A 22,173-nucleotide genomic window follows, 5' to 3' on the forward strand; every position below is an offset into this window, starting at 1 on the left:
AAGTTTAGGTGAGGGCTGGAAGAGCAACTGAACTTGACCTGTAGCACCCTGGAGAAAGTTGGAGCAGTCGCTCCCCTCGTAAGCTCAAACCACCTATGAAAATAAGCCATCCATCTATCCATACCAAATCGTATTCGGTCTTGAAATCAGATAGGCAGTACATTTGTGAATTGAGGAGACAAAGCATCAGCGGATAGTGTGCAAAGAGGTATCAAATGCTACAGTAGGATACTTATTAGGCGTGGTATTGCTCATTGTCACCATGCCTTCTCTTTTATTCCAGATTCTTTCCTAGGGATTTGCCTAGAGCCAATTCAATTGCTAGTGGGCGTATCTGAAAATAGCCACCCCTCCCACTTTCATACAATAGCACCACTCTGCATCTTTATTCCAAACCGTAGCTGATGCTCCTTTTAAAATGCTTTGGAACCTTATACTGTCCCTTGCTAGATCTTCATATGTATACTTTCCCTCCAGAATACCTCCGCTACTTTAGGGAGACGTTAGAAAATATACATGGCGCAAAACAGCAGCACCGAACTTCCAACAGCTTTGTTTAAAAAAGCAATACTCCTACATTAATGTCTAGTTTTCATTGCAAGTAAAATCAGTAAATGAGCTAAAACTAGGAAGAGCGATAGCAGATAATTCCCAAACGTTTCCTCTCAGCCTCATAATTACAGATTACGGTACGCGAGAAAAAGATCCAAATAACTACCAAATTATTTTCACGATGAAGATGTTAAGAAGCCCCTCTTCAGGGGCGGACCATATTTTATACTGATGCAAGACACTGAGAACGCAGACAAGAATGTATATATCATACAGATACACACACTACATAAGCACACAAGAGCTGTAAAAATCTTGCCCCATTTCTGAATCAAGTCCTAGCCACCGGCAGTTACCCTACTACTTGGAAAATGGCGGATATCACGCCCCTTTCAAAGAAACCAAACTTAGATCCTAGTGAGCCTAAGAAAACTACCGACCCATAGCCGGTCTGCCTATCACTGCAAAAGTGCTAGAAAAACAACTCTGTAGAGTGTTAACAGACTATCTTGACGTAAACAACCTGCTGGACACTTCACAGCATGGATTTCGTCCGCATCACTCCACCGAGTCAGCACTAATTCTTGCAGCTGAAGAGATACGCAGGGCGGTGGATGGGGGGCGGTCCTCGTACTCCTTGACCTATCAGCCGCTTTTGACACCGTAAATCACACTGTCTTGGTGCAGTGGCTGAGGAATATAGGTGTCAGAGGGACCGCCCTGTCCCTACTGTCCTCCTTTTTGGGGGCAAGGGAGCAGAAGCTGTTTTGGGATGGCATGCAGTCAGAGTTTTCACCTGTGGAGTGCCACCAGGGTCTGCGCTATCGCCAATCCTGCTTAATCTGTATGTCACTCCCCTGGCCAATTTAGTTAGGAGACACGGCTTCGGGCTGGTCTCGTATGCAGACGACTCTCAGCTCATTATTTCCATCACAAACCAGCCAGAGACCACAGCAGCCAGGTTCTGCGCCTGCCTTACTGACATGACCTGGATGGGCCAGTACTACCTGAAAATCAATATAGAGAAGACAGAGGGGATGGAGTTTGGGCCAGGCCAACACCTCTAGAATCAGGCCTGGTGGCCATCAGAGGCCGGAGAGTGCCCTCATCCAGTCGAAAAGGTCAGAAACTTGGGGATCATTTTTGACAAACTGAATTTCGGCACGCAGGTGAACACTCTTCTCAGGTCTTTTCCTTTTAAAAACTCTGCGAAAAAGGTTTTCCTTCATACCCAAAGAGCTCCAAATAACAGTGATGGTAGCGCTATCTCTGTCAAAGCTGGATTATTCCAACGCACTGTTTCTGGGAATTGATAAATTTCAACTACAAAAACTGCAATCTTTACAAAATGTAGCAGCTAGACTTCTTCTGGGGTTGCACAGAGGATAGCCAACATCAGCCGGAATTAGATCACTTCACTGGCTGCCTATTAAACAGTGTATTGAATTTAAATCCTTAACGTTGATACACAAAGCAATAAATGGTGGGAGTGCAGCTGATCTCCAAAAACTTTACACCATATGTTCCCTCACGAGCTCTCAGATCGGCCACTCACTCAAGGTCTCACAGAAACTGTGAAGTTCAAACGAGCTAGATGGGGGGCCAAGCCATAACACACTGCGCGGCTAAGCTTTGGAAAAAACTGCCTCTGTCTGAGACGCCAGCCAAATCTCCAGCTATTCAGAAAAAAATGTGAAAACCTGGCTCTTTACAGCCACATAGGCTTCGGCCACCATTTTATTTTCTACCCTCACACTCCAGCGCCAAGACACTTCTGCATTCGAGCGCTTTACAAGCAAATAAACATACATCAGAATAAGACTCAAAGCCAGTGAGACAAGGACACAGCTAAAAAGACTGCTTTAGCAAAAGTCCAATACAAGAGACAACACATTCTGTAAACCGCCTACAGAAATGGCAAAAGTGAGCAAAACAAATGCATAACACAAAATACAGTACTGCAATAAATGATAATCTTGCATTGTAATAAGGCAAGAGTTCTTTGCATTCGTTGATGGAGCAGCCCCCCTGTTCTACCTTCCTGTAGGTTTCCACAAAATTTTCGGTTGAGCACTGTTAGCCCCATTGCACCAGTAGAGAGGGTCTACAAAAGCCAAGTGTACCACCGGTTTGAAAAGTGAATGTAGATGGGGTATCTCAAGCTTTTAAAAACCCATGGGTTGTACTGTTGGATAGCCCACCACTACCATCTAAAAGACTTTATACTTTATGTTGTGTTATTTCTGTGAGGGTGTGGAAATACTTCAGCGGGAGTGAAAGGTTGGGTTAGTTTAGAGTTGGTGGGGAGATTTACTGGCTGGTGTACCAGGCATCAATAAAGGCACCAATGTACTGATACTGGAGGTGTCCATTAAACAGGAGTGTCTGTCTATTGCGTTCTCTTGATAGGAGAGGAATGTTGGGTCATGCTGGAATATGCAGATGGAGAACAGTAAGTGATCATTAACACTCACAATTCCACTTTTCGCAGTTTCAATGGATTCTTAACTGTAGGCAGAGTAACGTGGACGAACAAATTAAACTAAGATGTCCACTAAACCACCCTCCTTTTCACAAGCCTGTGAACTTAGAGGCATGTTTCCTTGCAGTCTCCCAATGGCTTCTAAAGCCTACAGATGTTACAAAAAACTGTGAGAATTCACGAATGAAGCAGTGTGACTGGCATTGGAGTTAATGGATATTGTATTTTTAGCGAACAAGCATAACGCAACCAGGAGTATTTAGATCAACATGTTGCAGGTCTAAATAAATACCAACGTTGGGAACGCTAACACCAGAAATCAAGGACTAGGTTAGCTATATAGTTCTACGACATTACAAAAACAATTTTAGAGACCGAAATACAGAATACACCACAATCTATTAACACTCATCTACGGTAAAGATGAAAGTGGCCTTGCCTACGGAAATGAAAGAATGAAAAAGCCACAAATACCAGAAAAGAAGCTTTTGAGAATGCCGTTTCATTTGAGGTGTTGTGGCCCATTTAGATGCCAGAATCTAGATCAGACTAAAACGTGGAAGAAATATGAAAACCAGCAATAAAACAATCCCTTTTAAAGGAGGTTCTGTGTAGCATATATGACTGTCCATGCTCGCAAACGTTTTCAAATAAATAATTCAAAATTACTAGAATAAAAAGCTCTTCTTCCTAAACAGGTCTGAAAAAGCTGCCGATATAGACATTTTATCTTTCTCATCTCTCATAAAAACGTCATTTTATGGCTTCAATAACGTGCAAGAGGGCGGGGCACACTTGAAACATTACAAAACACTAATAGGCACCAAGTGAACTTTACTTCGTTAACAATTAACATGAAGCACCATGGATGAGTGGGTGTTCAGGGTACAGCTTCAAAACCTTACACTCGAAATCAGCCATGCCAGGTTTGACTCACTGAGCACACACCACGAATATGCTGCCAACGAGTGCTACATTTTCATTTGCAAGATTAGGTAAAGCTGAGCAGTGGTGAATTTAGTCGGAGCAGTCATCATGAGAAAGAACTTCGTGCTAGACATTTGATTACAGAAGAAATTATCGTGTTAAAAAGAATTTAGAGCTCAGAAAAGCCACCAGAAACAATATGATAGTTGCCCTTTTTAATAAAGAAAAAGGCTGTCTCGTCTATACACCGGGATCAATAAAATAAAACTGATAAATGCAATGTGCTTCTCTAGCACTTAACAGTTCAGTGGAACATTGAATAGACGTGATACACCAGTGCCTCCATCTTCCAAAGTCGTATTAAAGATGCAAATCAGTATTATGAAGGATGCAAAAGCAAATTCCCAAATACAGGTCAAGATGATAACGCCTACTGTACACACAGAACAGGGCAGCGGGACTCACGATAGCCAGTCTTAAATGAAAGATAAGAACTTAATCACCTAAAAATCTAGGTTTATAAAGTGACTACAACAGCTATTCAGAAGGAAAGAAGTGATCTCTCACTGTACAAAGGACATCCTACACCCTTCAAACAAAGTCTACTGTGTGCTTATGCATAACACCCCTTCGTGGCATTTGATTCAAGCAGGCATCCCAACATGCGTGTTCACCTTTAAACTACCTACATGTGAACCACTTCCTACAATTGGTACGAACATTGTTCAGGAATTAATTTTAATACAAAAGCTCATTTATTTAAGATAGAATAAGTCAAGTCATTACATCCGACTGCCGAGTAAAGCAATGTCGACAAGAATATATGCATCTTAAATATCAGATATTGTAGATCAATAAACTTAAGCAGATCTGGGCTCAGAAATTGTATGGTTCATCCAACCATCCTATACTACTGAATATGCACTTTATGATCACAGCAGAAACATAAAATAAAGTGTAATAAAAAATGTATTAATAAATATGTAATTTTCAAAGCTCCATTAATGCATGTTAAATATTCGGATTTTTACAGTGCGGCTTATCACCCGTGAGGGTATCCATGCACTGTTCATCGGCACGGGGAGATGAAGTGATTTGGCCAGATTACTAAATCTACATACGGTTATACTGCAGGTCTTGAAATATCCACTCTGAAGTCCAACTGGTTTACAGACGTTATCCAAAGAGGTAGATAATGAATAGGAGCTAATCCCAGAAGACACCCATAATTGCTAGGGCTTCACCACAATGAAACGAATACGTTTTTTTTAAGCAGTTGGTGTGCTGAAAAGGCTGGTTCAGTGCGGAAGAGTGATCTTCCTTTATGAAAAGGGCAGACCTATTCCTGTTGAGTCCCAGAATAACAATGAAAAAGTGCGATCCATCAGTTGCCTTCCTACAAAAGATTACTTGCACTCCATAGAGGTTGCACCCCTCTTAATTGGCATCCATCCTACTGGAACATAAAAGTTTTAACTATAGTCTGCGAGAGGTATTGGACAATAAAAACTCTAAAATTCCAGTGTTTGGTGCCTTAGGATTGCTTCGCCCAACTGCATCTTAATGTGCTGAACCGTGCAAGTAGATTTTTCCAATCTACTGTGGACGTGAGCTTTACAAAAATATACTTTTTTGGGAGGTTGACTGCATATGGCCAATTCTGAAATGTGTCAGCCACAAATGATAGTTGTATGGTCTTTATACATTCCTATTTCGATTATTTGTGACGAGGCCACCACAGGTTGAGACAACAAATCTCATCATATTATGGCATAGAACAAAGAGCTCTTGGCCACCGGCATTCAACACAAAGGGTTCCTCCTATAAGCACTTAGCCAATTCCATTACTGCCCAGAACAGCTGGTTCATGCAGACAGGGAGCTGTTGACTAAGCAGGCCCTTAACATGTGAAACACAGAACTTAGTGAGATTGTACTCTCGCATTTATATAGCACTTTGCCTCAACGTGGGGGAACCAAAGGACAGATAGGTATTTTTAGCACGCAAAGATGTGCATCAGTGCAAGACTGTACAAAACACACATTGTACCACTGTGCTACGGAACACTGACGCATACATAGGGCGTACGAAACCCATGGAAAATACAAGGTGTGCAGTCTTAAGACCTTATTGATGGACACGGATGAGATGCATTCTACACGGATGGTCAGGCTGGGGGACACATTCTTTCAAACCTTTCACTGCCTGGCTCTACTAAAGAACACGGGTTCACGTGACTATTTTTTCCAGCTGTGGTGTACAAGACGAAATGTCCAACTGGCTGGCAGTGCTGGGGAGGATAGTGCGTCATGAGCCCTACAATGTCAGATGGTATCCGGAAGATTTCTGGCATCAAGCATTGCCTGTCTGGGCTGGAGGTCACCGAGGGATCCAAATACTTGAATGCCCTTAACTGGGCAGATAAGAGAAGGCCGTGAAACAAAGGTGGTCTGGCACTGCAGTGCTGGAGAGCGATGGCGTCTCGTAAGATGTGTGGTGGGACACAGAGCTGCAGGAAACCTGCTAAAAAAACACGGATGGTTCATGAGACTTGCTTTCCTTAGTGGCCTCGGACTTGATTGGGCTAAAACGCAGAGGGCATTGAAGGATTTCTTGGCTGCACCACATAAAAGAACGGTCCAAGAGTCTCAAGTTGTCGGGCAATGCTGATGGACAACGATGGCTCAGGAGACCTGCCGGTCTGGCTGTGCTGGAGAACATCGACGGTTCAAGAGCAGTGCACTTTTCGTCTGTGCTGGATAACACGGAGGGCGTTCACTTGCTGCGGAGTACACAGAGGGCGCTGAAGAATTTCTTGGCTGCGCTGGAGAACAAGGAGGGTTCAGCGACTCACTCCTGGGCGGCAACCTAAGTGGAATGCATTACAAAAACACGTCAGAGCTTGCATCAGTCACTGCACTTGGGAGACATGTTGCGAAGCTATTCGTCTAATCTAGTTTAACCCGTTTTTCATGACATGAGTTCTGTACCGAAAACTATTCAGTCCCAGCCACATTTTGTTCGAGATTTCCGAGTTTAGTTCTCTTTGTGTTACACACCAACTTGTAGTTACTTTATCCAGTTTGAAAAAGACGTACACCTGCATTTAGAAAAAGAACGACCGATGAAGTCACCAGTTGAGGGCCATGTGCATCACAAATCCAAAGTGGACAAAGCAAAAAAAAAAGCGTAGCCTCATTTGCGCAGAGTGCGTCTGAAACGGATTTGCCAGAAGCCAGGGAACCCTCCCAGTTTCCTGTTGCTTCACAGCAAGTAAAATGGGTGGTAAGCCAGCTTTTGTCGTGCGTGGCTGACTGGGCGGTTTCAAATGATTGCATCCTGATGACATGGCATTCCCCTTTCAACCACAGGCGTGGGCTTTCTGGCTCCCCTGCAAAGATAGGCTACACCAGCCGTTTGCGAAGTAAAACTTTAGGCCCCAAAAAAATCCATCAAGTAAACACCAAGCGAGATGCACGAGGGTGCTGCTCACGGTCTAAATTTAACTAGCCTACGATGAGGGCCGCGGGAAACAAACACATAATGGAGCTCGACGCGCCTGGCTCGAAGCTCAAAGGAAAGCATTTAAGCAACAACTGCTTGTATTCCTATCCTGAACAACAAAGCTGCAATGACCGTCAGCGGGCACAGTTAACAAGTAACTACCTTAACGTTTCCCACCACAATATACACTCACATAACGGGGCCTATCATCAAAATCATCACCCCCACCCTCAAACACACACGGGCGTCTCTAGTTTGACAGCTGAAGCTTCTAAAACAGTTAATAAGGCAAGTGCAAATCCAAAATGGTGTGACTGCACAATTACCATGAAATAGCCAAGTGTGCTAGAAAGACTCTACTACGACGATAATGTGCAAGCTTTTGTAACTAGTTGTTAATGAGAAATCAAAGGCACACCCACACTAACACGACTTCCAAACTATACTCTCATTTGTTACCAAAAGGGCACAAAGGCGTGTTATTTCAAGTGATGTCCATTTTTTTCTCACCAGGTCGTAGGTATAAAACTATATCTACCGTTTTTAGTACACCTCACGTAATCTACACATGCACGGATCACGCACACGGCATGGCTGAAAATGCTGTTTGCGGCTCCACAATCCCATCCTTTTCAGCAATGTATGTTTGAAAGAACCTGGAATCATACACGGAATAATATACATACCTCTCAACCTGTTGGCCCTTCGGGGAGGTCGAGGTCAGGATTTTTGGAGGGTGCGCCCACTGAAATCAACAGAGATGAGCTTATCGTTAAGGATGGTCTAAATTAGACTATGAAAGAGGGCGAAGGCGTCCAAAATAGGCCAGACGTCCCAAATGAGTGAGAGTTCAGGGCTGTGCATGTACCCAGGAGGTAGAACCCTCTGTTGTTCCACTGCTAAATCCTCGTAATTCTAATCAACAGTGCCTGTTCCTTCGCCCCTCCTCCACTTGGCTTCCTTTGAATGTCACACTGCAATCACAATCACCATCCAAGATATCCTTGGCTGAGGGTGACCCAGTTCGCACTCATTTTTCACCATAATATTCGACAGCCTTTTCTCTCCCCTTTCACCATACCCTCCTTACAAAGCCACCATTACACGGACCTTGGATTGGTAGTCACGCAAAAGGGCCGAAGATTTCACAGCATCTCATGATTCGGTTTGAGATCCTGGCCACCAATGTGAATAGAGACGCTTGCAGTGACGTTAAGGACTTCAAGCCCCACTTGAGACAACCTAATTGTCCCAGCACGAAAAATCAACCAACGCGCCTTGAGGCGATAAGGCAGGCAGTACTACTTGGGGGATGACAAAAACGACGCCCACAAATGTATTTTACCATCACGCTCTTCCTTTCATTAGGAGTTTGAATTGCGAAGATTAAAACAAACTTGTGTACAGCTCTGTGCTAAACAATAACTAATAAGGTTCTGAACCCAACACAAAAATAATATAACGATCTGCTTTAAATAGCTTCTAACAGTAGCTATTCTCCCCTAATATATTTGGGTGGACGAGATACACATACCACCCAAAATAATTTTTCCATGGTATTATGAGAAAAATGTAGCTCTCGTGACAAGTCCATCACAGCACTAAGTGTTGCAGCTGCTTTGAATGGATTGCTGCTAAACTCAAACCACCCCATTAACCCTAAATGCATCTGCAATGAGGTTACAAGGTCTAGCCCCACAAAAGGTTAAATGCTATAACTTATGAAAGCAGTATTGCCATCCCAACAGCTAAGTGGGGCTGTGAATGTGAACACTGCACACAAACAGTGTTGCTTCAACATCTTGCAAATGGAGTGGTAAATTCACCCCCTCCCCACGAGGAACAGCAAAAGGTAAATGAACGAGGTGATGAAAAGCACCCACACCCTTGCGTTACCTAGAAAAAAAGCTACCCGTTTCGAATTCGGTGGTAGTAAGACCCCACCCTCAAAATGTCACCTCCTTAGACGAATACGAATGATAAATCAGTAGCCTGGGACCAATGTGAACAAGAATGTGGCCATGTCTTCCCTTCCAGAACGTCCTCAACTCGAGATAGGAAGCCTCCTTCTCCTAGAGGGAAAATAAAAATCATCTCGTGCAAAGCCTTACGACAGCAGTGCTAACCAAAGCGATCCAACCCCCATCACCTCCCCAACCATAACAAAAAACGCGATTTAAAATGTTGGCCTGGTTGCAAAACAAGGGTCCCCCCGCCATGGTGATGGCGCCTGTGGCGAATCCAGAGCGCAAGGCCTTCAGCCTCGCCTATGAGCGCAGTGTGCTCTGCAGCCAGCAGCCGAGTATTGTTCTAGCAGCAGCCCGAGCTCTCCGCCGAGAACAGCTCCCCCGCCTTCCCTCTCCTGCTCAGTCACGAGCCTCGGTGGGGGAGGGGTGCACCTTGGCACTGCGCCCGCGGCTCCGAGGGCACAAGGCTCCCTTCTCCTCGCTCAGCCTGCAACAACGGACGCCATCTTGATGGCGCGTCCGGTCTGCGGCGCGCCCCCTCCGCCACCTACACAGACAAGACGAGGTAGAAAAAAAACGCACGTCCTCTGTAGCTGAAGACCTGCCGAGAGACTGGCTGTCTGTTTCAAGGACTCCGTCACCAGCGACTTGCAAAAACACACACGGGCTCAGTTGAAAGGGAAACACGAAGGAGGAACCCAAAATGGCGGACCGAAAAAGAACAACTCTAATGGCGAATGCCAAGAGCAACTGTCTCGTGTATGCAGCTTTTGGACCCGGCCTGAATCTACAAGTTAAACGGATGCAGAACACACTAGACCCAAATACATGAAAGAGGCAACTAAATATAGTTTTGGTGCAGACGGAGGCGAGAAAAGAACGTGTTATGAACTGCGTCACAGGCAGCAATCGCCCATCCCCCACAAAAAATGGTTCACCAGTAATCTAATATGACGGGTTTAGACGATATAAGTATGCGTTTCAAAAGGATAATTTTGGTCATATGTCACGCGAAATATACAATTCCGATTCACAGCCTAGAGGGCACGCCCAACCAGCAGCTAAGGCAACAGGTCTCCATTTTGCCCTATGCTAAAATATCAATGTGCCAGATATATATATCGTGACGTGCCCCTGATCAATACCTGGAAAGTTTGCAAGGCAATATTTTATTTGAAGGGATAAACGAAGGCTGACCCCCTCCCTCCAACTGACGAACAATGAATGGATTATAGTGGAAAACACTTAATTAAACCAACATGTGCTGGAAAAACCGGCGTTTCTTTAATGGGATCTACAAGGTACGAGTTTGCCAACCCATCTACTGCAAAAAGAAGTTCCAGTAGGGAAAAGGGTACTTTTCTTACCCTCTCCCCCAGAGGCAGGGAAATGTAAGTGGGAAATGCCACAACCAAGCTGTTGGCTGTAATATTTTCATATTTGTTGAAATGTGTTGAGTGTGACGTATTCCTTTCCAGTGGTAGAGAAATGGGCGCTCGAAACAAGGTGAAAGGATGTCATGGATAGCCTGACTGGGGCAAGTAATACGTTGAGGACAACGTAAAAGGAAATTACACCCGTGCTAAAATACGAAAATTAAAACCTAGTAATTCACTTTCCAAATTGGACGAGTAGGTAGCGATGTAATTCAAATAGTGTCCCTAAATGTATGCCCAGCATTAAATGGTTCGCCTGAATCGCATGCAATCAAAAAAGGGAAAGAATGTTGATAAAAGGCATTTCTGTATCCACCATAGCGCCATGAAATATTACGAATAGTTTTACTGCCCACAGTTGGACTTTACCGGGTGTGAACAGTAAGACTTGCTGCATGGGCCTGGTCTGTTTTGTCACTGCAAGGGCAAACTGATTTACTTACCAACACCTTAAGCTGAATAGACTGCAGACGATGGTGCTGCTGTGAACATTTATACAATGACACCTTCTTGCTTCGGTCCTTTTAAGTATAACATTTCTTGCTGCTTTCCTACGTTTTATCTTTTTCTGGTACTTAAACCCAAACGTGCAGAACATTTTAGGCCACGGTATGACGGAAAAAACACAAAAAAGGAAACGTTAATCGTACGCTGCTTGATAGTGTTTTTAAAATGACTTTCCTGTCGAACCTCTTACAAAAAAAGCATCTTTTCGGCCTGTTTAGTGGGGTTGGGATCCTTATGGTGTATTTACAGTGCATCAGCTACAAAAATACGTACTCCAAGACACCGAGTACACTATCGGGGTATAGTCAGTTACAATTGTTATAAAAAGTCAAGAAACCGTTAGATTGTTAATATTTGTAACCAGATTGGGTATACTTCAAAATCAATGCATTGTTTAAAGGGCAGGGAAATAAAAAAAAGCATGCAAGGACAAGATTGCTAAAGCATCATAAAACCGCCTTTTAAAAAAAAAATGTACAGGTCGTTATGGGTACTTACAATGTCAAGAGAGGCCTGTGGCAGTACAGACATCTTAAGAGCATTTCTGAAACAAGTAGCCTTTAAAAAGCGTGCATTTTAAACAGTGACTTGGAAAACGAGAGCTGTCATTATGGCCAAGTAGCAAAGTGTATAATTCAATGCAGATTTTAAATTAATTGGTCAGTAGCAGCGATAAATACATTAATAAATAAAAGATAGAAAATGTATTTACTTATTTGAAATCAAATTGTAACTGCTGGCACTGAGGGTGTTGTCATGACCTAGTTTTACAAGAACAAAGATGGATTCCAAATGAGAAGAAAAAAAATCCAAATCTCTTATCTTCATTCTTCAAGAGATCCTTTGAAATGTTGGCAAACACTAACAGAAACATGGAAAGTCCTGCAACTGGATGGTAGATTCGAGTGAAAGCATTCCCATTTTGGAACAAAGGAAAACCCAGTTGGCCATTTGATTCCATTGCAGAAAAATGGCTGCCTGATCTGTTGGCCTCTCCTTAGCTCTCTGATGAAGGATGTTTTTAGCACCGCTTCTAATAACTCAAGCCAGGCGCAACCTCGGCGCCGATTGGCTGCCGGGGATCGGGTGGCCTCCTGCAGCCAATGACCTCCTCTCACGGCAGCAGTCCCCTGAAAGAAAAGCAAATCATCTGAGATAAAGCAAAGGGGGGAGGGGAAGCAGACCGCCTCGACTGTCTCGCGACTCCCTCCCCTGCCACACTGAAAATGGGAAAGACAGTTTAGGACCTGCAGTTTTTAACAGTTCAGACAAAATGGAAGCTGCGCTGTGATTGGTTAGGGCAGAGTAATGTCTTTAAATAGACACAATTACTTTTTTTTCCTGCATTTTGTCCGGATTGTGCATCAAGTGTCGGCTTCTGATTTTTGGTAGAAAGGTAAAACAAGTTTAAATGGCCTGCTCCTCTAGTCATAAGGTAAAAAGCACGCCCATAAAAATTAACAAAGTATCTATCAAATAGAGTTAGCAAGAAGTTGTCGTGCAATTTCAATTTTTCAATGACCTGAACTGATTGTACGAATGACATCTACAATAATAAGCAGTTTTTGTGCGGTTTGAAATTTACAAACTATCTGCACGATTAACCTCTAAATTGGTATTTCACTTTGGAATCTCCCTTATTTTAATTAAATTGCCGGTTAAATAGCGGTTAACGATTAAATGAGGGGTGATTTTACGTTTAAATAGAACAAATTGAAGGTAAGCTTATTTGTGCACTTTAGCACCTCTGACATGGAGTATTTTGTACAGTAACTAAGAAAACAGCAGAAGCAATAATGAATCCACGTTTACCTCAGTCTGGCATCTTCAGTCTTTGATAACCTGCCGATACGAAGTGCTTGAAAAACGGTGAGGCTCGAGACCACGTTTATAAAGAAAACCATCTGAATTTTAAGAAAAAAACTTGATTCGGGCGAGACTTTAATCTTGAATGTTCTGTTAAAATAAAAATACATACGAAATTACGTGAACTGCTCAGAATTCCGGGCACTACGACAAGCATCTAGGTTTCTGCAGCTTATTTTGAATCCGTTTATTTTTAAAAACAAATCGTTTCTAATAGGTGTTCCATTAAAGCTGTCAAACCTAAAGAGGTTACATTGGGGTTCCATGGCTGTATAGAAAGACAGCCTTTAGCTAACGCAATCTAAAACGGTTGAAAATTGACGATTTGGTTTCAAAAGGGGGGCGCGGTGGTTTCCATCGCTGTGGCCCAAGAAAACGTGCCTTATAAAGGGGTTGGCAAATTAAGAACATATACGTTAAAAAAATGTCAGTTCACGGGCTTCGGGGTATCGGCTGCATCCCCGGAGAGGGGTGCGCGCAGTGTTGTTTTTTGTGTTCCGCTCCCCTTCGCGCTCAGCCGTCTCTTGTCCCCGCCCGGCCGCCGTTGAATGTGCATCCGGAATGGTAAAAGGCTTTAGCGCTGGTTTCTACACACGGCCGCGGTGGCTTGTGGGATACCTCCGGCCCTCCCCCCTCTCTCTCCTCTCAGAAGGAGAGCAGAGGAAAACCCAGGCTAGCTTCACCCCCTAGACTCCTACAATAATGTGTCGGCGGCTGGCCCGGGGGAGGCCGGCTCCCTTCAGCCCGTGCCAGTCCCTCGGCAGGGGGAGGGAGAAGAGGAGCTGAAGGGGGAGCGTTGCCCCCCTCCGCCACGGAGGGGGGAAAGAAGAAGGAAACACGGCGGAAAACAAAACAAAAAAAATGTCCTACCGGGAGGTGGCGGCGGGGGAGAAAGCCAAGCACCCCCCGGACAGACAGCAGCAGCAGCAGCATGCAGGTAAGCACCCGACTCAGGCGTCGCAGCCGCTATCTTCGGGGGTTGTATTTGGGGGAAGGGACCAGACTGGTACCCCTGCTGGTGTTGAGGGTTGGCTGGGACACCTTTAGCCATTGCATTGTATATCATTTTACTTATGTATGTATTCTTGTCTGTCCATGTATTCACTCTTATTTTTTCACACTGCTGGGTACTTTATGAACTCTCTCTTGCAGGCTGGATCAATGGCATGGAAGGTGGAGGGGGAAGCACCCCGGCAGCACCGGGAGGAGGCGGCTCTGCGGAGAAGAAGGGACACCACTGGAAAAGTTACAAACTCATCATTGACCCAGCTCTGAGGAAGGGGCAGCACAAGCTCTACCGATACGATGGGCAGCACTTCAACATGCCTGTAGGTGTTATTGGAGCAACCCCTGCACGCACCCCGTCCCCTCAAGTAACATCTGTGTGGCTGCTGTTTGAATTACACCTGCAGAGGGAGCTTGCCTGTCAGTCGGATTTCTCCTCCCACCTACACACGCCCCCCTAAACAGCCGACAAGTGTATGCAACTGGATGGTTCGCCAGCTGTGGATCGGTAGTAGTGTCCTGCCATACCAGAACTCCACCGGACCCCTTTTAACTGTCCCCCAGACCATCGCTAAAAGTAGAGGGCAAGCGGACACCGCTTTGGTGATACTATGGATGTTTGTAGATGTCCCTAGGAGACCCGCAGCATTACCTACTACTATTCATAGATTAATACCCACAGCAGCAACAAACTAAACAAATAGATGAGTTACTGTAAAAAAATGAGCCATCGACCCATAGTAGAACAACATGAGGGGCACAGGTCTTTAATTGTGATAGAGAATTGTATTCACCACTCCCCAAGAGTTGACAGCCGTCTTGATCCTGGGAGTTACGAGTTAACTTGTAGCCGGGCACACTGCTTCCCGCCCGATGCACTGTCAGAATATGGGACTGCCTCTAAATACAGTGTTTCCCTCTATCTAAATACAGTGTTTCCCTCTCTTTCAGTCTGGGACCTTCTACAACTTGACGCGTGTGTTTGAATGTGTCACTCTCCCTCCCTCTCGTCTGCTATATGACCGCTGTTGCAAACACAAACATTCTCTTGTTTGTTAAACCCAGTGACTGATTTGATCCTTCTTTTTTGTGCACACTCAGAACTCGGGGGTCCCTCCGGTGGACTCTCTCCGGGACCCCAGAATTGGACGGATATGGACGAAAACGAAAGAACTGGACCTGCCGGTGCCCAAACTTAAGGTATGTGTTCCCAGCATGTGCTTTCTGCGTGCTCTTCGCGGCTCAAGAAAACAGTATTTAAAGCAACAGTGCACCCACCCCCGCATGGCGCAGAAAGAATCGAGTTGTACCTGAATGTATTTTTAGATTCGTGTAACTAAGATGGAATTAATTACAAGGACTGTCGCGTGCTTGTTACATTTAGCCACTTTGTTGTAGGGCCTGTGTGTAGGTGTGTGTGTGTGTGTTTTATGTCAGATGAAACTAATTGCAGCGGTCAACTTTGACATTTTTGTGTGCTTGGCTTAGTAGACATTTTATGTTTCTGGTCTAAGAACATAATTTACCGCGTGATGTCGAATGTGCTTTTTCTGCAAAACCTACATCTTGGACTGACAATGATTTTGTAGTTAAACCATAAATATTCATTAGGATGTACTGAGTTTTTAGGAATACAGAAACGAGACGCTAGTTGTTGGACGAAATGCGTTGAACATGTTATTTTTAATACTTTGATTAAGAAATATAGTTTATTGTGAGAATGCTTTGTTTGATAGATTAAGGAGTTGGCGTTCGTTAACATTTGTTTAAATTATGAATAAATGCAATCCTCAATAACCAATGGTGGCTAAAGATGACAGCGCCAACTTTATGGAGAGAGCACTTTCTCTTTCCGCGCCCGCTGACACCTGCAGCGTGTTTCCTGCTCACCAGCTGCTGCTCTCAGTTGGTCTGCACTTGCTCTCCCTGTGGTTAGCTCGCGTCTGTGCCGCTGGCACTGTTTTTTAATACACGTGTCTCTGCCCCTTTCAGATCGACGAGTACTACGTGGGGCCTGTACCCCCCAAGCAGGTCACGTTCGCTAAGCTGAACGACAACATCCGCGAGAACTTCCTGGGCGACATGTGCAAGAAATACGGCGAGGTTGAGGAGGTGGAAATCCTATACAACCCCAAGAACAAGAAGCACCTAGGGATCGCGAAGGTGGTCTTCTCCTCGGTGAAAGGGGCCAAGGAGGCGGTGCTGCACCTCCACAACACCTCGGTCATGGGCAACATCATCCACGTGGAGCTGGACACTAAAGGTAAACAAGAGGGAGGCACGCCCCCTCGAGTGGGTGACAGGCTGCGAGCCTTGCATGTGGTGCCCTTCTGTGGGATTCCTTCCTTGGCATCTGCCCCGGGAGACTCCCCGTGCCCCCTGTCTTAGCATCCATCGCCCACCCTATCCATGTCCTTCTGTACCATGTGCTAGCCAAGTCTCCCATCCGCTAGCCAAGTCTCCCATCCGTTACTGGAATGGTATGTGCCATGTGCCCCTGGACCTTGTGACTTACAGATGCCTCGCTGCAGTGTGCTCTGCCAGTTCCACCCCATATTGTCTGTCTCCCTTTTCCCCGAGGACTTCGATGCCCTCGCACCCTCCAACCAGCCCCCCCTCAAACCTCCACCACTATTCACGGGTACCATGTGCTATGCCGTTCCTCCGTCAGTTTTTGGGGCTTCCGTGCCCTCGGTCCCTTCATCCAGCGAACTCCACCATCATAACAACCATAACTATTAAAGCCCTACAACCCCCCCCCCCCCCGGTTAAGACCCACCAGTCGGCACAACCCCCCACTATCCCACATTATGTGCATCCACGTGTGACATTTTTTCATGGTGTTTTGTTTGTCTTTACCTCTCACCATGTCAATCACCTCACTATTTCACTGCTGTCTCACATGACTTCCCACAAGGGCACATCTCAATGTGAGAGAGCACTTTCTATTTTCTATGTCTTCTGACCTAGCGAATGCCCTCCTCCCCAAACAGATTCACGTCAGTCTGCCCAATCTAAATAATAACCCACATATCCACTATGTGCCACATGTCTTTATCTGTTAACTTCTCTTAGAGATCACGTTTGTAATTATTTGTGAAACGAGGTATGGGGAAAACCAGTTATTCGCCGGGTACAACACAATTTGGTCGAATAAAGAAACGGGGATTAATATAATTCAGTTTTCACGCTAGACATTGAGTATTGTAGCCACTAAAACTCTTAGATGTAGCACCAAGAAACGGTCTGCCTTTACCGCGTCAATCGCTATATTATCTTAATTGCCAGCTGATTCTGTTTGCAGTCGTGACCCTTTCTCTCGAGCAGCTTTTTGAAACTAAGTGGTCTCCTCTAATTCACCAACCCTTTCCCCACTACCACTTCCCACTCAAACTCATGTCCGGCACGCCTCGTAGGTGTGACACTCCGTGACGTGCGCTGGTGTCGGTTCTCCGTTTGTGTTTCCCAGGGCTTGGCAGTCACATGCTCCCGAATATGTTGACAGTTGCTAGGAGACTGCAGGAGGGCTGTACTCGCCAGGATCCTGCAGACACCCTGGGGTTAAAATCTCACTTTTTCACTTCCCGAACAGTTTTCGTTTCCTGCTTCTTTGACACCCCTTTCTCCGAATCGCACCTTACATTTGCTTTATCATGGGTCCAAATTAGATCTGTGCAGCACATGGTGCTGCTGATGTGTGCTGTCATTAGTGCGGCCCTTGAGCATGGTTTAAGCTGTTGCAGGACATCGCCGAACCACGCCATTACGATTTCTGGCGGGCTCTTGGCATTTCATTGATGCAGCTTGTAGTAAATAAACCTCAGACTGGGCGGATGGTAATACAGCGTTGACACCATGTGCGTGCTTCTTAAAGGTGCACTAACCTATTCAGGGTCTTCAGAAGAACACTTAAGAGAGGCAGCTGGGTGTTGAGAAAAATGCACTCCTAGGTTATTTTAGAAACAAAAACACATTTGCGATATTGAATGATGTTTTGAGAAAATACACGTTTGTTCACCGTTAATTGTTCAGAGTTGTGCTTTTGTTTTTTTTTTAGGCATAGATTTTGGCATCCGTAAACATGCACTCAGAGGACTGAGTTTTTGGTTTGCATATTTATGTCTACTGCTCACATATACCCACTTTAAATCATTCAGTGGCATGCAAATAATGTAACCGTACCAATTTGGTACATGAGAGGCCAGTTCATTTTTTTCTTGTACATTGAGCGCCTAAAATTCCAAACTTAACTAGGTACGTTTTATGCCAATGTGTGCATATGCTGTCATGAAAAATGAATAGTATGCTCTCCAACCTGCAATTCGAGCATTTTCAGAAGAAAAATGTTTAGTGCACAGAAACTTATCTCGAACAATAAGCAAAACATTTTTTTTATATAGAGTTTAGTGGTTATTGTGGGGTTGAGCGGGTTGTGCCAGGTTGTAGCCCTCACTGATATTGGCATTTTGGGCAATTGAAGGATTGAGCGAGTCCTTTGTTTAGAAATGTGCAGTTTAGTTGGGAAAATCTGGGATTACAACTGGTATCCTGGTTTTGCTGTGGACTCTTTGACCCTATATCTTATATTTTATGTGGTATGTTCTATACGGTTTCACCCTCATTCTCACCCTCCCACTGTTGCACATTTACATTGAATAACCAGAAAAAGGCACCAGTAAATGGGTTAACTTTCTCCTGACAGAATGTCACCTGTTTCAGTTTTTCAGGGACTAGTTTCTGATTATTGACAATGTATACTTGCGATGCAAATCTTATCTGATTGAATATGGCACAGTGTCCAATATGACGAGGCCTCAAAATATACTGAGTGTATTGTAATCCTTTACAGGGCTACAGACCCCTCACCCACACCAGGTGGCATGCATCATCCATCATATGGGTTGCTTCTTACCAGCAACGGATTTGCTCAGTGGGCTCATCCTGAGTTCTTTTCGGTTTTGTTATAGGATGATGGTATGATGTATTCTTACCTGTCATTGCATTCCGTGCATGCGGATACAATTCTAAGTTCCGATTGTCCGAATGTTAGGCTGAGTACACTCCACTGTTGGCAGTTGTACTGCACTGTCGAGGTGGTCGGATGCCAGGTTGTGAATTACCATTAAACTTACGTTAATCGATCCTGCCTCAAGACTGGTTTCTCCACGAAACAACACAACAATTTTGGCGACGAGGATGGGATGTTTTTTTGAAAAGTGTGGTGTGAAACATTCTTGCACTTCTCTGTATAATCCAATGGGCAATGGTATGGTGGAAAGGTCGAATAGACTTATTAAAGGTACCATCCAACTGGCATTAGCTAATAATTTGTCCTCTAGACGTCTAATTGAGGAAATGATTTGGTCTTATCGCACTACCATTCACAGTGTCACTCAAGGGTCTCCTTTCCAGCTAATGTGTGGACGTTCTCCAGGTTCAAGATTAGTTCCAGCTAGATTGGGTACATTCAGGCGGTGAGTTTTCCGGAAGTTGTTTCTGGTAAAATTGCAGTTGGTGATTGAGTTAAGGTGAAGTCTGGCAGCACTAAAGCTGGGTTGCACAAATTCAAGGGTCCTTTCCTTGTTGTCAGTGTGAGCACATTTTTTGTGATTATTGATGGAGGTGAGAGGTGGAATCTATGGAGTGTAGCCTTTTATCAAATCAAGCTTTATTCGATATTACCAAAGAATATCATATAAGCATACAGTAACAGGAAAAATAATACAATACATTTAGACAATTTCATTCAAATAAAAAGATAAAAAAAAGGATGATCATCATTTAAAAAGAAAAATCAAATGCAACTTTAATAAAAGAAAAAAGGTTAAAAAGTCTAAAAAGAGGAGTAAATTTAGGTAGGACCTTGCAAAGTTCAACAAAACTCCATGATTGCCAAATCCAATCTAATCCAAAAACAGTAGGACAAGGTCCCAAACATAATTAGTTCCCATCCACCCCCGGGTTGAGATGGTGAAAATGGGGGTTAGGATTAGTTATTACCACTCCCAGTATTTCCCGAAAAGATCATGATGTAGACCGATCATGTAGGGTATGATTTCGAAAAAGGGGGAACACCAGGGATTGAGGGATAAAAGTCATATAAGTCCCATATAGATATTGGGCCGTCTGTCTCTTGTGGCGGCCAGGTTTTCAAGTAAGGGACAATGTTTGTGTCTCTGAATCTCACGAGTACCAAGTCCCCAGGAAGATCCTTATGAAGGGAACCCAGCCAGTCCACCCTCCTGACGCTCCTTATTGCTCCATATAGGTGATGAGGCAGTGGCCTATTTTTTGACAGCCAGAATTTGGTTTTGTTAAGTAAGTCATGTTGACTTTCCATTTTTCCAGGGGGAAGAGCAGGGATGCCAGCAAGTATGCACACGAATGGGGCTGCTTCTGGTGGTAGATGGATTGATTTAATCTTATCATGAACTGCTCTTGGTGCGGTCAACTGGGGAAAGGGGACACTTGGAGAGTGTTTGGTTACTTTTTGCCCCACTGTACTAGGTCCAGTTAATTGTATTTGACAGCTTTTATCCCGTTTAATGCCTTCGTGAGTAGGAGGTGACTTTGGACGGTTAAATGTGTCACAGTGTTTGTCAGCCGCCAAATTTGACTTGATTGCTGACTCTAGTCCAGTAAGCCTATCCCCTAACATGATAATTTTTTCCAACAATGGGGCTATCAGAGAGCTAAGCAATTTTTCAATGAGCGGTAATATATCTGGTTGTATAAGGTGGCTTAAGGGATCTTGGGCCTCAGCAGTCGATGGAATCGTTGGAGAATTAACAATGCATGAGCCTGGAGGCGGTGTTTGAGTCCTTTTCACCGATGAACCCTGGGGGGGTGCAATATGAGGACTACGAGTTTTATTAAGTAATGTGGGCTGCTCCGAAAAAATGGAATTACCTGATAGTATGATGTCGCTTTTGGGCGAAAGGGGGGTTTCTGATGGTGCATAGGTGGTTTGACATAAGAGGTTTAGCTCGTCTAACCATGAAAACTTTTGCCCAGTTCCTGCAACACTAGCTGGGTGATCCACTTTAGAAGTCATGTTAATTAGGGAAATAGTCTTTACCTTCGTGATGTAGTATCAGGTGTGAAAACCAAAGGGGGTGGCCCGCCCCGTCCTCCTCAGGTCCTCTGAGGGCCACAGAGGGCCCGCCCTTTGCCCGGGCTTAGCCCGGCGTCCCGCTCGCGTCCCGCGAGGGAGTGCTGTCGCAGTTTTAAAGCGCCTCCTGGCGCTTGTGGCAGGTCACGTGGTTTTCCCTGGGCTGCTGGGGATTGCAGTCCCTTAACCTGCCCTCCTCGCTATGGCCGGCGCTTCCCCAGATGGTAGTGGGGGCGGGCAGCGGGAGGCAGGCAGCAACCCCAGCAGTTGAGGGGTCAAAAGGATTCAGCAGCCCTCCGCCCGGGCTCCCCTACGGCGATATCTTGCAGTTCCCGGTGATGCTGGCAGGTTCGTTTTTGTTTACCCCCGCTCTGCAGGGCTGTCGCAGTTTTAAAGCGCCTCCTGGCGCTTGTGGCAGGTCACGTGGTTTTCCCTGGGCTGCTGGGGATTGCAGTCCCTTAACCTGCCCTCCTCGCTATGGCCGGCGCTTCCCCAGATGGTAGTGGGGGCGGGCAGCGGGAGGCAGGCAGCAACCCCAGCAGTTGAGGGGTCAAAAGGATTCAGCAGCCCTCCGCCCGGGCTCCCCTACGGCGATATCTTGCAGTTCCCGGTAATGCTGGCAGGTTCGTTTTTGTTTCCCCCCGCTCTGCAGGGCTGTCGCAGTTTTAAAGCGCCTCGTGGCGCTTGTGGCAGGTCACGTGGTTTTCCCTGGGCTGCTGGGGATTGCAGTCCCTTAACCTGCCCTCCTCGCTATGGCCGGCGCTTCCCCAGATGGTAGTGGGGGCGGGCAGCGGGAGGCAGGCAGCAACCCCAGCA

The 22,173-nt window shown here is 45.2% G+C and overlaps 1 protein-coding gene and 1 long non-coding RNA gene across 3 annotated transcripts in view; one reads left to right on the forward strand and one right to left on the reverse strand.

Annotated features, from left to right (window-relative positions):
- Nucleotides 1-4,693: 4,693 nt before the first annotated feature.
- Nucleotides 4,694-8,436, reverse strand: LOC144792492 (uncharacterized). The gene is made up of 2 exons (XR_013602572.1): nt 8,152-8,436; nt 4,694-6,829 (listed from the first exon to the last, which is right to left on the reverse strand). It is a non-coding gene; the product is annotated as an uncharacterized LOC144792492 (long non-coding RNA).
- A 4,104-nt stretch (nt 8,437-12,540) lies between these two features.
- SETD1B (SET domain containing 1B, histone lysine methyltransferase) overlaps nt 12,541-22,173 on the forward strand; it is a 396,685-nt gene continuing 387,052 nt past the window's right edge. For both annotated transcript variants that reach the window (XM_078667538.1, XM_078667539.1), the window contains exons 1-4: nt 12,541-14,178; nt 14,394-14,569; nt 15,348-15,446; nt 16,239-16,509. In XM_078667538.1, the coding sequence (XP_078523664.1) occupies nt 14,103-14,178; nt 14,394-14,569; nt 15,348-15,446; nt 16,239-16,509 (622 nt within the window). In that variant the 5' untranslated portion in view covers nt 12,541-14,102. The remainder of the gene's footprint in view (nt 14,179-14,393; nt 14,570-15,347; nt 15,447-16,238; nt 16,510-22,173) is intronic.

The sequence above is a fragment of the Lissotriton helveticus genome, chromosome 11 (assembly GCF_964261635.1).
Source record: "Lissotriton helveticus chromosome 11, aLisHel1.1, whole genome shotgun sequence".
NCBI lineage: Eukaryota > Metazoa > Chordata > Amphibia > Caudata > Salamandridae > Lissotriton > Lissotriton helveticus.